The sequence below is a fragment of the Pseudonaja textilis genome, chromosome 6 (genome assembly GCF_049901715.1).
Source record: "Pseudonaja textilis isolate UNSWEBS1 chromosome 6, rPseTex1.2, whole genome shotgun sequence".
Lineage (NCBI taxonomy): Eukaryota > Metazoa > Chordata > Lepidosauria > Squamata > Elapidae > Pseudonaja > Pseudonaja textilis.
Window position 1 is genome coordinate 5,313,744 of NC_141995.1, and position 15,531 is coordinate 5,329,274.

General features: G+C 48.1%; 1 protein-coding gene across 6 annotated transcripts in view; it reads left to right on the plus strand.

The window, feature by feature from the left end:
• The window catches only part of DYSF (dysferlin), a 181,452-nt gene that overhangs the window by 108,743 nt on the left and 57,178 nt on the right, over positions 1-15,531 (plus strand). For 4 of the 6 annotated variants that reach the window (XM_087935716.1, XM_087935718.1, XM_087935715.1 and 1 more), the window contains 4 exons: positions 2,498-2,679; positions 3,472-3,612; positions 9,489-9,518; positions 12,099-12,125. In XM_087935716.1, the coding sequence (XP_087791842.1) occupies positions 2,498-2,679; positions 3,472-3,612; positions 9,489-9,518; positions 12,099-12,125 (380 nt within the window). Of the gene's footprint in view, positions 1-2,497; positions 2,680-3,471; positions 3,613-9,488; positions 9,519-12,098; positions 12,126-13,379; positions 13,422-15,531 lie in introns of all 6 variants that reach the window. The other 2 variants (XM_087935713.1, XM_087935714.1) reach the window with 1 other exon arrangement.

Below are 15,531 nucleotides of genomic sequence, written 5' to 3' on the forward strand. Positions count from 1 at the left end.
AGCTACGATGCCTCTTTCCATCAGGGCGGATCACGTGAAGGCTTAAGTCACTGCTTTGTAAAGCTTTAGTAAGGCTACACCTGGAACCCTGCATCCAGTTTTGGTTTCCCACATTATTAAAGGGGAAAAAAAAGATGTTTTGGCTTTGGACAAAAGTGCAGAGAAGAGCAACTAAGGGGATCAAAGGCCTAGAGACTAAAACATAGGAAGAACAGCTGCAGGATTTGGGTTTGGCCTGTCTAGAGAAAAGAAGGACTTTTAGGGGAGACATGACAGCAGCCTTCCAGTATTTGAGGGGCTGCCACAGAGGAGTGGGGGGTGGGGGAGGTCAAGTTATTCTCCAAAGCACCTGAAAACAGGAAGCAACCTGGAACGAAGGAGAAACTTCCTAACCGTGAGGACAATTAACCCGTGGAACTACTTAACACCAGAAGTGGTGGGTGCTTCATCACTGGAGGTTTTTAAGAAAAGACTGGACAGCCAAACTTGTCTGGAATTGTACAGGGTCTCCTGCTTGAGCAGGGGGTCGGACTAGAAGACCTTCAAGGTGCCTTCCGGCTCTATTCTGATTGATTCTGAGCACAGGTGGTTCCAGGCCTACATTAGGAAGGCCCGCAAAGACAGTTGTGGGGAGCGGGAAGAAGCTCCACGTTCAGGGCCCAGCATTCAAGAACGGGCAGCGAGAGAAGAGGGTTTCAAACCCTCTGGAGATTACATCTGAAGGTGACATAGAATAATAGGAATATAATCGGGGTAGGCATCAAAAATTTTAGCAATGGGTTCTCTGCCCGGTTGCTGGGAGGGTGTGGCCATGGTAGGTGTAGCCTAGTCAGCCTCCTGCACCACGGCCGGGGTGGGGTGGGGTGCATTTTCGCCCTTCCCAGGCTTCGGAGGCTTTCCTCGAGCCTCCGGGAGGACGAAAACGTCCTCCCCGGGCTCCGGAGGCTCTCTGGAAGCCAGAAACGGGCCTATATTTCCAGCCTTCCTGAACTTCCGGGAGGCCTGTCTTTTTGCCCTCCCCGAGCCTCTGCTCATGCCCTGCCCTTACCTGCATCCAAAACGGGCCTCGTGGGGACTCCTGGGAGGGACAGGGTGGGGTGAGCCAGGAGTGGGATTTGGGCAGTGGTGGCATTCAGACGGTTCGCACCGGTTTGGGCGACCCGGTAGCAAGGATTTGACATGGGTTGCTGAACCGGTAGTAACTTCTGGCTGGCCATGTCCCTGACCTGGTCGCTGGTCACTCGCTTGCCCCACCCGCCCGATTCTCACTCACCTCACCCCACCTGACACTTGCCCCGCCCAGTTACTCCTTAAGGTATTTCTTTTTTTCCCCCTCCTGACAATCAGCTGTTCCTACAATCAGCTGTGCCGGGATTCCCCTCGCTGTCTTACGGAGGCTTCCCTGAGGCCCAGGAAGGTAAAAAACAGGGCGGGAAGCCTCTGGACCCCTGGGAGGGTGAAAACAGCCTACCCCGGGCTCTGAAGGCCCACTAGAAGCCGGAAACAGGAAGTTTCGTAGCCCCTCCCCCCACATGTCCACACCACCCAGCAACCAGGCAGCGGACCGGTTGTTGGGATTTTTGAATCCCGTCCCCGGTCATGACTCACCAAGAAGGCAACAGGAGTGATGATGTAGCTCGGGGTTCAAGCGGGGCAGACAAGGCGCAGGATGATGGGGCAGAAGGTGGAGATGGAAGGCATGGACAGGTTGCTCCAGCACTAGTTCCAAGCACCTTTCAAAGCTAGGCAAGATGTCTGATCTTCTGCCAACTACTACAATGGTCCTAAATGTGAGTCAGCCCCTCAAGCATCTGAATTTTGATCATGGGACCCCAGGGATGCTGCAACAGTTGTACATGTGAAAACAGCCCAGAGTCCCTTTTTCCCCTAGTGCTGACATAACTTTGAATGGTCACTAAAGTAAACTCTTATAAGTTGAATGTCTATGGGGATTCTCCATCCTCCAGGCAACTGGACTTTTTGGGTTTTTTTCTTTGAAGACGTTTCGCTTCTCATCCCAGAAGCTTCTTCAGTTCTGACCAGATGATGGGGGAATGGAAGGATTTATACTCCTTGCAGACAGCTGGTCGTTTGCATCCTTTTAGTAAGTCGTTGAGGCCACCTGGAGGCCTCTCTGTATCTTCAGGGCCACCTGAGTGGTGCAAATGGGTGTGGAGCCTTCCTGGAACTGCTGAAAGGACCGTGTTGTAGACAGGAGATAAATGATGTTGTATCCTTCCCCCTCTATCCTTCACCACTATTCAGTCAGAACTGAAGAAGCTTCTGGGATGAGAAGGGAAATGTCTCCAAAGAAGATGAAAGTCCAGTTGCCTCTTGAAAACGCACCTCTGAGACAGCCTTGTCAGTTGAGGGCTGCCTGTGGACCTCCTCAAAGCCCAGGGCTCTTTCTCTGCTGCAGATCGTTCTCCGTCGTGTTTCCCGGGCCCCGCAGAAGCGGGGAACCCTCTGATCCGCCTCCTTCTCTTGTCCTTCACAGATCCCTACGCCATCGTCTCCTTCCTACACCAGAGCCAAAAGACGGTGGTAGCAAAGAACACGCTGAACCCCACCTGGGACCAAACGCTGATCTTCTACGAGATTGAGATCTTTGGGGCTCCACAAAACGTTGCTGAATCCCCTCCCAACATTGTGATTGAAATCTACGATCACGACACCTACGTAAGGGTGCCAAGGGCAAAAAGGCCCTGGCCGAGCAGGAGGCCTCAGCCCAGTTTTTGTCAAGACAGAAATTGTGGGCGTGCATTAGGAATACAATGATGATCTCTTTCTCTCTTCCTCTCTCTCTCTTTCTTGCCTTCCTTCCTTTTTTTTCTTTCTTTCCTTCCTTCCTTTCTCTCTCTTTCTTTCTCTTTCTCTTTCTCTCTTTTTCTTTCTCTTTCCTTCCTTCCCCCTTTCTTTTTCTTTCTTTCTCTCTTTCCTTCCTTCCTACCTTCCTTCCTTCCTTATTTCTTTCTTTGTTTTCTTGCTCTCTTTCCTTTTTTTCTTCCTTCCATCCTCTTTTTTCTTTCTTTCCTTCCTTCCTTTTTTCTTTCTTCCTTCCTTCCTCTTTCTTTCTCATTCTCACTTTTTCTTTCTTTCTTTCCTTCCTTCCTTCCTTTTTCTTTCTCTCTTTGTCTTTCTCTTTCTCACTTTTTCTTTCATTCCTTTTTTCCCTCCTTCCTTCCATCTTCCTTTCTTTTTCTTTTCTTTTTCTTTTTCTGTTTCCTTCCTTCTTTCTTTCTTTCTTTCTCTCTCTCTCTCTCTCTCTCTCTCTCTCTCCCTCCCTCCCTCCTCCCTCCTTCCATTTATTAATTTTTCTGCCACCATTTCACAATTCTAAACCACACATCTGGGCGGCTTACAATGTAATAAAAACATAGACAGATGTAAAAACAATTGCAAACATTAAAAAAAGAACCAGTTTAAAATGGCAGAGGATTAAAATTCCCCCCTCTCCCTCCCTCTGATTAGGGTGCAGATGAATTCCTGGGCCGCTGCGTTTGCAAGCCCACCCTTGACTACACGCCGAGGTTGTCCTGGTATCCCATCGTGAAGGGCAGCCGGACATCAGGGGAGCTGCTGGCTGCCTTTGAGCTGATCCAGAGAGAGAAGGTGAGTTGGGGGCTTGCAGGGAGGACGTTAGGCCTGGGGTGGGGTGTCCTGGAGGCAGTGAGGAGAGGAGCGGGAACCCTGGAGGCTTAAGGGAGGCAAGATATGCAGCTTAGCCAAGGGGGGAAGACATCCAAGCAGTTGTCTACCCCCAGGTGGGATTCTGTTTCCAAGGACATGGAAGAGGTGGGAGGATCTAGAATAGAATATAAAATAAAATAGAATAGAAAATAGAATAGAATAGAATAGAAAATAGAATAGAATAGAATAGAAAATAGAATAGAATAGAAAATAGAATAGAAAATAGAGTATAGAATAGAAAATAGTATAGAAAATAGTATAGAATAGAAAATAGAATAGAAAATAGAATAGAAAATAGTATAGAATAGAAAATAGAATAGAGTAGAAAATAGAATAGAAAATAGTATAGAATAGAAAATAGAATAGAATAGAAAATAGAATAGAATAGAAAATAGAATAGAAAATAGAATAGAATAGAAAAGAAAATAGAATAGAATAGAAAATAGAATAGAATAGAATAGAAAATAGAATAGAAAATAGAATAGAAAATAGAATAGAATAGAAAGAAAATAGAATAGAATAGAAAATAGAATAGAATAGAAAATAGAATAGACTAGAAAATAGAATGAGAGTAGAGAGAATAGAAAATAGAATAGAAAATAGAATAGAATAGAAAGAAAATAGAATAGAATAGAAAATAGAATAGAATAGAAAATAGAATAGAATAGAAAATAGAATAGAGTAGAAGAGAATAGAAAATAGAATAGAAAATAGAATAGAAAATAGAATAGAGTAGAAAAGAATAGAAAATAGAATAGAAAATAGAATAGAAAATAGGATAGAATAGAAAATAGAATAGAATAGAATACCGATAGAATAGAATTAAGAATAGAATAAGAATGTTCTAATATTGGAGCATTTATAACTTCTGGTGGCAAACTGTTCCACTGATTAATTGTTCCAACTGTCAGGAAATGTCTCCTTCGTTCTGAGTTGCTTCTCTCCTTGATTAGTTTCCAACCATTGTTTCTCGTCCTCCCTTTTGGGGCTTTGGAGAATAGCTTGACTCCCTCTTCTTTGGGGCAGCCCCTGAGATATTGGAAGACTGCTATCATGTTCCCCCTATAGTCCTTCTTTTCATTAGACTAGGCATACCCCAAATCCTGCAACCGTTCTTCATATGTTTTAGCCTCCAGTCCCCTAAATCCTTTTGGGTTCCTCTTCTCTGCACTCTTTCTAGAGTCTCCTCATCTTTTTTACATCATGGCAATGGTCAAAACCGGATGCAGCATTCCAAGTGTGGCCTTACCAAGGCCTTATAAAGTGGTATTAACACTCCACGTGATCTTGATTCTATCCCTCTGTTTATGCAGCCTAGGACTGTGTAAATCTACCCAGAGATCTAACCATGGGTGAAGCCATGATGCTATTGCACCCGTCCCGACATCCTTTCAAGCAGTCCTCAATTTATGACAGGCCACTTAGCAACCATTCAGAGTTAGGGTACCTCCCTGAGGGTACTTACAACTCTGGATTAGAAGTTCTGATGACTGCCTTCCCCTGGAGTCACCTGACTGCCTTCAACAACCGGCTTGCATTTACGGCTGTTTGCAGCTTCCCACGGCCATGGGATTGTGTTTTATGACGGTTTTTACTGAAAACCGGCATTTGCTTCCAAGTGTTTGTCAAAACCGGCCTGGAGCAACACCGTTGGTTCACTTAACGACTTGTTTAGCGATTGCTGCAAAAAAGGCGTAAGATTGAATCAGTCATGTTGGTGGCCTGATTTATGACCATCATGACGTAAAACCATGATGGGGAGGCTGCATTATGGTCATAATTTGAGGACTAGCTGGACACAAATGACATTGTAGAGGATGGGAAGTTCTCCCCCCCCATAAATGCTCGTCTATCTGTATCCCCTATCCCCTCCTGGCTGATTTCATCCAGCTTAAATCCGGTAAACTCAAGGCTGCCAGCTGGCTGTGATGGCACAAAGGCAACATAGTCAGAGAATAAGACTTGGTCTCTTTATTAGCTCCAACTTTGCCCCCAATGAACCGGTTACTCTCCGGTCTGGAGAAAAACTCTCCCACGAACCTGCAAGAGCCTTTGGCTGCAAATATTCCAGTCCAAATGTTATAGACTGAAAACTTTAAATTATAAATCCAAAAAGGCAAGATAAGGTAATAAATCCAGCAGGGCAAGATAAGGAGTTCCAGAAATGAACTAACAAGGCAATAAATCCAACCAGTTGGGAGGATGCCAGGAACTCAGATAACAGCAGCCAACACAAGATAAGATCAACTTTTGTTACCTGACAACCGCCTCTCCCATCTGCTTCTCCTTTAAACTCCCTCCCCAGGTGTGCCTGGTGAAGGGAATCAGGGCCCTTTCCTCCCCTGTAAGCCATGCAACCCACGTTGCTCTCTTCTCCGTTCTTCCCTGCATGCCCTAGGATGAAGAGGGGGTGGGCCTTGGTCTTCATCTGAGACCCCTCTCCCTTGTTCTCCCTCTTCCCTGCTCTGCCCAGACTGACTTTGCCCTTCCCCAGTTTCCTCCACATCCAACGGAGCCACTCCGACGGGAGCATGATACTGGTTCTCTTTAAGCAGCAGGTTGCATATGAGCCCTAATGTTTATAATTTATATTATAAATAATAATCTAATTCATTACCTAATTTTCAATAAGATCTTAACAAGTGCTATTTTTAACGCAAAATAAAAAATAAAAATAGAGCCCGCAGTAGCCTGCGTGGTTCTTGTATTGCCCACCAGCGTAAAATAATTTAAAAATCATGCCTGTGAAGGCGAGAGTGCTAACACCCCCATGCCTACAAAAGAGATTTCTAAGTCACGGGGGGTCTCAGAGGGTCTCTGCTCCTGCACGGGCAGCGTCTGAAATTCTGGCTGCAAATTCTGGCTGCCGGTCTTGAAAGGATGCAAGGCCTGGACCTGGCCACACGGTGGTGCTCTTGGACTTAGGAGGGATGCTTGGGCCACCCTGCAGGGCTTGGGAGGGGGCTTCTGTGGGCTTCTGGGCTTAGCCATGCCACCACCCAGTGGGAGAGCCCAGGGCTTCTCTGAGCAGAAGGTGGAAGAGAAAAGGCTCAGGCGGAGGACCGGGGACCTCATGGAGATGCTCATTTCTGTTGTTTCTGGGCATCAGAAGTAGTTTGCTCTTTCCTTCTCCTCTTCCCTTTCACCCTTCTCCTCCTCCTCCTCTTCTTTCTCTTCTTTCTTCTTTTCTTCCCTTCATCTTCTTCTTCACCCTTGTCCCCAGCTCCTCCTCCTCCTCCTTTTTCCTCTCCTCCTCCTCTTCCTCTTCCTTCCTCTTCCTCTTCCTCGTCCCCAGCTCCCCATTCTCCTCCAGCTCCTCCTCCTCCTCCTCCTTCCCCTTCCCCTTGTCTTTCCCCCCTCTTCCTCTCCTCCTCCTCCTCCTCCGTCTTTATAATAGTTTATTTGTAGATTTTCATTTAACATACATACCTCCTCCTCTCCTCCTCCCTCCTCTTCCTCCTTCGTCCTCCTCCTCTTCCCCCTCCTCCGTCTTTATAATAGTTTGTTTGTAGATTTTCATTTAACATACATACCTCCTCCTCCTCCTCCCTCCTCTTCCTCCTTCGTCCTCCTCCTCTTCCCCCTCCTCCGTCTTTATAATAGTTTGTTTGTAGATTTTCATTTAACATACATACCCTCCTCCTCCTCCTCCTCCTCCTCCTCCTCCTCCTCCTCCTCCAACACCACCACCACCACCACCTTGTAATTTCCTGGCCAACTCCCATCATGCAGTCCTTAGATTCCAACCCAAGACAGCCCAAGATGGACTTCCCAGAAATCTTTAGAAAGTAGGGGAGATGCTGGCACCGGCCTGTCAATGTTTAGAAGGTTTGTGCCTAGGGCAAGCGCTTGCCTTTCGTCAGGACAGCCCCCTGGCCTCAAAACTCCCCCATGCCCTCCCAGGAGGACCGCTGGTTCCATTCCTTGTCATTCCTCCTTCTGATCTCCCGTCTTCCCCTCTGTCCGAAAGACGGAAGGCCCAGACCTCTTCTGGTCTCTTTTCTCCCTCCCCTGGTTTGGGACAGACCTGGGTTGGACAGGAGCCAAACCTCTTGGCATGGTCAAGGTCTTCCCAAGGAGCCGCCAAGGGAGGGAGATTTCACCATGTCTCTGTGTTGGGTAGGCCAGGGACAGGCCACAAGGTAGAGGAGTCCTTGCAAAGGAAAAAACAAAAAGGAGTCCGAGCTGCCAGCTGGCCCACTGCCCGGTTGATGTTGGCAAGGTCCAGGAGGGTGTCTGGCTTTTGAAGTTGGAAGGAAACGGCTGGCGGCTGGGCTTACGTTGACATCCCAACGACAGAGCCATGAGGGATGATTGGAGCGGGGTGGGGGCACGGCAGAACCAGGGCCGCGTTGCCCGGGGTAGGAGAACAAACCTGCGACCTACAACGGTGCCAGCATTCTGAAAGAATCGAAGCAGTTCGGGAGTTTGGCTTGGGAACTGGGACAGCCCCAGAAATGCTCCTCGTGAGAGCCTCTTTTTCTCACACACAACAGTTTTCTAGTGAAATGTGCACAAGAGAGCAAGCAAGATTTGTGCTTTCGATCAATCAATCAATCAGAATAGAGCTGGAAGGGACCTTGGAGGTCCTCTAGTCCAACTCTGTTCAAGGAGGAGGCCCTACACCAGTGGTGGCTAATCTTTTGGGGTTCCTGTGACAAAAAATTGTGCATGTGCTTCTGTGTGCTCACGTGCCAGCACCCAGAAGGCAATGCGTATGCCCCCCTACACCCCTGCGCATGCGTGCGCAATCCCCTCCGTGCCACCCCCTTACCTGCACTGTGCCTCCCGGCTGATTTTTGGCCTGTTTGAGGCCTTTTTTGGCCTCCCAGAGCCTTGAGGAAAATTTCTGCAGGTTTTGCAGGCTGAAAAATGGGCCCGTTTCATCACTTCCGGTATTTCCGGAAATACAGGAAGTGATGAAACGGGCCTAATTTTTTGGCCTGCAAAGGCTTTCCTCAAGCCTCTGGGAGGCTGAGAAAGGCCTCAAACAGGCTGAAAATCATTTGTGAGGTGTGCACATGCGCAGTGAGGTAAGTGTTTGCCTGTGGCTCGCGTGCCACAGGTTCGCCATCAGGGCCCTATACCAATCTTGAAGCACCCACAACTTCTGGTGGCAAGCTGTTCCCCTGGTTAATTGTCCTCAACGTCAGGAAATTCTTCCTTAGGACTAAAATTGCTTCTCTCCTTGATTGGTTTCCATCCTTTTGCTTCTTGTCCTTCTCTCTGGTGCTTTGGAAAATAAGTTCACCTCCGTCTTCTTTGGCGCAGCCCCTCAAATATTGGAGGACTTTTATCATGTACCTCCCCTAATCCTTCTTTTCTCTAGACCAGCCAAACCCAATTTCTGCAACTGATCTTCGTATGTTTTAGTCTCCAGGCCTTTAATCCTACGAGTTTCTCTTTCTCTTTTTTTTTTTTTGGTAATGTGGTGAGCCAAACTAGATGCAGCATTCCAGGTTTGTTGAATGTTAAGCCCGTCTTCTTGCATGAGGCAGGATTTGTGCATTTCTGAAGCATCCAAGACTTTGTCCTGGACCATCTCTCAACTTGACATGTTTGATAAGTGTGGAGCGCTGGCTGGGGAATTCTGGGAGTTGAAGTCCTCCCCTCTTACAACTGAGAAGTGCCAAGAGTGTTTAGAAGTGTAAAGTTGACAAGGGTGTCAAGCGCCGTTTTCTCAACCGTGCCAACTTTAAGATGTGTGGGGCTTCCACTCTTACCATGCCAGAGTTTTCTCATTCCTTTCAGGGTCAGGCGGTAACTTGTCTATTTGTTGTGTGTGTGTTTTCTTCCAGCCAGCTGTCCATCACGTCCCAGGCTTTGAGGTAAGACCGTCAAGAGTGCCTATAGAAGCTGCATGTTCTGTTTTGGGTCATCACCGAGGTGGATAGGATTGTGGTTGAAGGCAAGAATCTCTGCAGAATCCAGAGCTTTCCTCAAAATGGTGATATAACGGAGCTGGAAGGGACCTTGGAGGCCTTCTAGCCCAACCCCCTGTTTAGGCAGGATACCCTACACTACTTCAGACAATTTGTTATCCAATCTCTTCTTAAAAAAACCTTCCAGTCATGGAGCACCCGCAACTTCTGGTGGCAGGTGGTTCCACGGATTAATTGTTCTCAATTAATTCCTCCTTAATTCCAGGTTGCTTCTCTCCTTGATTCATTTCCACCCGTTGCTTCTTGTCCTGCCTTCAAGGGCTTTGGAGAATAGCTTGACTCCTTCTTCTTTGGGGCAGCCCCTCAAACATCAATGAAGCCATCCGTATACAAAAAGTTGAAGCACCTTCACGTTTCTCCACCTTGTTCCTCAACCTTAAGATGACTTCAACTCCCAGAATTCCCCAGCCAGCCAGCCAGCCAGCCATGCTACCTGGGGAACTCTGGGAGTTGAAGTCCACACATTGGTAAAGTTGAGACTTTTGGAACACCATTTCTCAACCTTGATCAACTTTAAGATGGGTGGACTCCAACTCCTAGAATTCCTCAACATGCTTGGCTGGCTGAAGAATTCTGGGGGATTGAAGTCCACACATTTTTAAACGGATTGATAAGTTTGAGAAAAGCTAATGTAGAGTTTCCAATCTGATGTCACAACACACATTTGGGCTATTTGCTTCCCGTCACCCTTTCTCGATGCCCACAATGGGAAGGAGAGCTGGCTCCAGTTGAAAAGCAAAGGCTGGGTCTTGGTGCGGCTGTGGAGGATGGGACCCACAGGCTCAAATTCCTCTTCCTAATTGGGACTTGTTTTCCCACCAGGAAGAGAAGGAGCTTTCGAAAGTTCCTGTTAAACTTATTTTACTGCCAGTATTTTAGGTCTGTACCTCAGTTTGACCATAGGCCAGGTCTTCGGGTTGTCTAGCCAAACCACAGCAGAGACGGTTCTTTGCCAACTTTGCCTGATGTCAACCAAGCTAAACAAAGTTAGACCAGGTTTGTCCTTGAAGATAAACCATTAGAAAGTCCCAGAGCTAGAAGCTAGACTGGAAAGTTTAAAAAGCATACTATCAGGTGCAGGGGTGGGCTTCAGAGGGGGTATTTAGCCGGTTCTGACCAGTTCTGGAGAACCAGTAGCGGAAATTTTGAGTAGTTGGGAGAACCGGCCAATCCCACCTCTGACTGTCCCCGCCAACCCCATCTATTCTGTTAGTGTTTGGGGACAAACCCCCAAAACAGAATGTGCAGCAGCAGTCAAGCCAGGCAGCCAAATGAGAGAGGAAGGGCCCTAGAGTTTACACACACTGATGACAAAAACACTGTAGTTTAAATAGTTGTTTAATCCAATTAGAGTTTAAACATTGTCAATCAGTCCATATGTCATTCACAAATATATCCATTCAGTAACTTAGTCCATTTACTAGTCAGTTCTATATCCTTATCTGCTTGTAAAGATATCTTCTCCTCTGATACCTTTCCTTTTGAAGACAACGCTGAGTATTCACAGGATATCAGCACATCAATGAAATAGTCCCTTCGTTCAGGTATTCAAACAGTTGTAGCAAACAGTAGCAAACAAACAGTAGCAAGCAGAAGAACAAGCAGAGAGAGGTTACGTTTCTCTTACTGCCTTTTATTGCCGTTTGTAACCGCACCCTTAATTAGTTAATTACAAGCAGTTTTGTGCTTAAAGCTACAAGTTACAAACACCCAAACCTTGGTTTATATATTTATCCACCCAAACTTAGTTGGTGTATCAATGTTATACCCAACATATTCTCTGCCTCCCATTGAGTTCAAGCTGATCGGCTGAGTCTCCTTTGATTGTCCTGCATGGGAGAACAGAGCTGGAAAGCAGGTTAGTGGGGTGGGGAGCAGAGGTGGTATTCAGTAGGTTCTGACCAGTTCTGGAGAACCAGTAGCGGAAATTTTGAGTAGTTCAGAGAACCGGCCAATCCCACCTCTGACTGGCCCCGCCAACCCCATCTCTTCTCTGCCTCCCATTGAGTCCCAGCTGATCGGCTGGGTCTCCTTTGGTTGTCGGAACTGGCTGAATCCTACCTCTGCTCTTCCCACAAGGCTTGTTAGAGAAGACCAGGGCTTTTGCTTTCAAAATTCAGCGCCACCTTTGAGCCTTGTTGGCTAAGTTAGTGGTTCTCAAACTTGGCTGCTTGAAACCATGGCTGGCTGGGGAATTCTGGGAGTTGAAGTCTACCCCATCTTCAAGCAGCCAAGATTGAGGAAAAAAACTGGCTCTGGGTCAATCTGAAAAATCTGTACAATATTTCACAAATGGCTTCCTTCTGTGTATTTCTTCACCGATTGATTTCGTTGCTGGAGATGCACATTCTAGTGATGTGAACTTGCTTTGGAAATATGGCATTTCTGTCTGTTTGTTCTCTCCATGGATGCTGCCTGCCCCTGCCCTGCCTTCTCTCCCCTGGGACGAATGGGGACACCCTACAGACCGAACTGACGTCTGTTCTGGATGAGGTGAGTGCCTTGGGTGAGAAGGGGGTGCGTCCCCTGGTCCCTGGGGTGTTTGTGGTGGAAGAAAGGGAGGGGAGGAGGCCGACTTCCATAGAACGTCTTTCAGAAAATGCAGTTTACTTAAGGAACGTCTTAAACCCAAAACATAAACAGAGAGAAAACCCCTCACCCTTCTAGCCCTGACGATGTTCCCTAGTGGGGTCATGAAATGTTTTCAAGAAAACAGTTGAGTTCAGAGAGCACCAAGGACCCCATGGTCCCTTTCCCACTCCTCTACCTCTTTTTCTTCTTCCTCCTCCTTTCCCCTTCCCAAACTCCACTCACTCCTAGCACTGAAGAAGTTCCCTAGTTGGGTCATGAAATGTCTGCAAGAAAAGCAAGCAAGTTCAGAGAGCACCAAGGACCCTACAGTAGTCCTCCTCCTCCTCCTCCTCCTCCCTCCTCCTCCTCCTCCTCCTCCTCCTCCTCTCCTCCTCCTCCTCCTCCTCCTCCTCTCCTCCTCCTCCCTCCTCCTCCTCCTCCTCCTCCTCTCCTCCTCCTCCCTCAGTTCTGACTGAATGGTGGAGGATGGAAGGATTTGCATTCTGTGCAGTCCTCTGGTCATTAGTCCTCTCTCTGAGAGTGATTGAGATCACTTGGAGGTTCATCTGTGCCCTCAGAGTCACCCGAATAGTGCAAACGGCTGTGGAACCTTCTTGGAACTGCCTCAAGTACTGTGTTGTGAACAGGAGATGAGAGAGGGGAGTGTCGTATCCCCATCCTTGATTGAGGGAGGGCTGCTCAATTTTAACCCAGAGGGTCTCTTCGACCCCTCTTTCAAACCAGCGGTTCTCTCTGGCCAGAATGTAGACGTAGTAACACGGTTGTTAAAGTGGCTTCCCCATTGACTCTGCTTGCCAGAAGGTCACCTAAGGGGATCACATGATCCTGGGATATTGCAGTCAGTAGCCAAGCACCTGAATTTTGATCCCATGACTAGGAGGATCCTGCAAAGGTCGTAAGTGTGAAAACTGGTCATAAGTCTCATTTTTCAGTGCCGTCGTGACTTCAGATGGTCACTAAACAAATGATTGTAAGTCAAGGACTTACTGGTGGAAATTTCTCCAGCACTCCCAGAACTCCTTTGGGTTCTTCCCCACTCCCTATCGCAGTGTGAGTTGTCCACCCCTCTGGTTGTGTGTGTCTGAGCTCACAATTTCTCTCTCTTCTGCTTCCTTTTCTCCTTTTCTGGTGCCACCTGGGACTGCCGCGCTGTAGCTGTGCCCCCCTGTCTTCTATCATGAGGGGCTTCTGCAATGGGTATCTCTTCACTTTGCTTTCAATTCCCCCCCGCTTTCCCTCCCATCTTCTCTGCTGGGCAACATTTTTGGGCTGGAACAGCATGCCAAAAAAACCCTGGGTGGCCATTCTTGGAGGATGAAGGTTTGGGGGTCCTAGGAAAGGATCCTCCCCCAGCCAAGGGATCCCACTATCACCTCAGCTTTTGGGGTGCAAGCAAGATTGTAGGGTTACCCCTGAACCTCCTACTGATGGAGTAATGAATACAGAAGGTCAACGTTGAAAGCCGTCTCAGGGCTGGGGTGTCCCCTGTTCTGATCCATCAGGGCTCCCCTGTTTCCAGGTCTTTCCCATTATACTCACAGCTTGTGCATTGGCCAACAAACATTGGGTGTCCCCTCCCCACCCTAGCCAGAGAGCTAGCTCTTCTGGCAGTCGCTGCTCATGCCTAGTTAGCCTTATCCCTGCTCGCTTCCCTTCCTCTTCTCCTGGGCAATTGCCACTCTGGGTTGCAGCCAGGGGTGGGATTCAAAAAGCCGGTTCTCTGGAGAGAACTACCTGGAGGGCCATTTTGTGCCTTCCCCAGAGTCCGGAGGCTTCCTTCGGGCCTCTGGGAGGGCGAAAACAGCTTCCCCTGGGCTCCGGAGGCCAAAAACAGGCCCATTTCTGGCCTTCTGGAACTTCCCAGAGAGCCATTTTCCTTCTCCCAGATCCTCCGCACAGACCTTGCACTTACCTGCATCCAGGGGTAGGATCCAACAGGGTTAACTACCAGTTCGGTGATTTATGAGGTTCAGTGATTTACGATGTGCTTCCCTGCATGCTGTGCACACGCCTGTAAATCGTCATCAGCTTGGTGCCTGGGCAGCTGAACAGCGCTGTGTGCAGAGAAGTAGCCTTTGAAAAAGCACTTTTTCCTGCTGTTTTAACTGCAGCTGTGCCTCACACGGCAGCTGAAGTTGAAAAATCAGGAAATAAAGGTCAGGTAAGAGCCCAGGTGGGCGGGTGGGCGAAAACATCAGCAGATGTAGAACCGGTTCTATGTCTGCTGCTCTTCAGAGCTACTGGTTCTACAGAGGTGGACAGAACCGGTAGAAACCCACCCCTGTCTGCATCCAAAATGGGTCTCATGGAGGCTTCTGGGAGGGATGGGGTGGAGTGGGCAGGGCCAGCCAGTCAGTTCGATGACCGGCTCAGTGAACCAGTTGTAAATTTAACATCCGGTTCTTTCGAACTGTCCCGAACCGGCTGAATCCCATCCCTGATTATAGTCACAGCTTCTATGTTGGCCAATAAATGGTCAACGCCTCCCAAACCTAGCCAGAGAGCTGGCTCTTTTGGCAGTTGCTGCTCATACCCACTTAGCCTTATCCCTGCTCGTTTCCCTTCCTCTACTCCTGGGCAATCCCTACTGTGGGTTGCATCTCTGGAGCCCACCTGTGGACCAGAGCTGCAGGGGCCACTCCTTGAAGACCAGAGCCCTGGATAGCAGGAGAGGGTGGTGGGTGATGCAGCAACACCACATGGAAGATCCTACTTGCTTGCTTCTCACCGGTCCTCAGTTCCTGCTTCTCCCCAGCCTCCCTCCTTCATCCCAAAGCAAATCTGACCCTTAATCCCTTGCATGACCTCTTCCCTGCTCATTAAGGTTAATGAATATTTGTCGGAGGAGGGGCGGGGGTCATCAGGGAGTGGACTGCTGCCTTCAGAGATGGTGTGGGCTGGCAGCAGTGAGGAGGAGGTTTCACAAGAACCTGTGCAGGTGAGCGCAGAATGATTCATAGGAGGGAACAGCTGAAGCTCCATAGATGACTCCAGGAGTAAGGAGGCTATGTAATGGCCCCTCCCTCTAGGAAATATAAGCCTGGTTGCAAACGGATTTTGCCTTTGCAGAAGGCAAAAAGAGTTCAAAGGGTTAAGTGTGATGATAATAGACTGATTTATTTGAAGGTTTTTCTAATTGGACTACTTAGCTGCAAGCCATCTGTTAAACTACAAAGAGGTATTTGTAGAGTAAAGCAGTGAACGTTTCAGTTTTTGAGTTTATCTTTGCTTTTGTTCTTGGGGAATTCAGCTGGGTCAGAACACAAAGCCACATCTTTTTGTTAAGACTCTATTGGAGGGGTTCCGA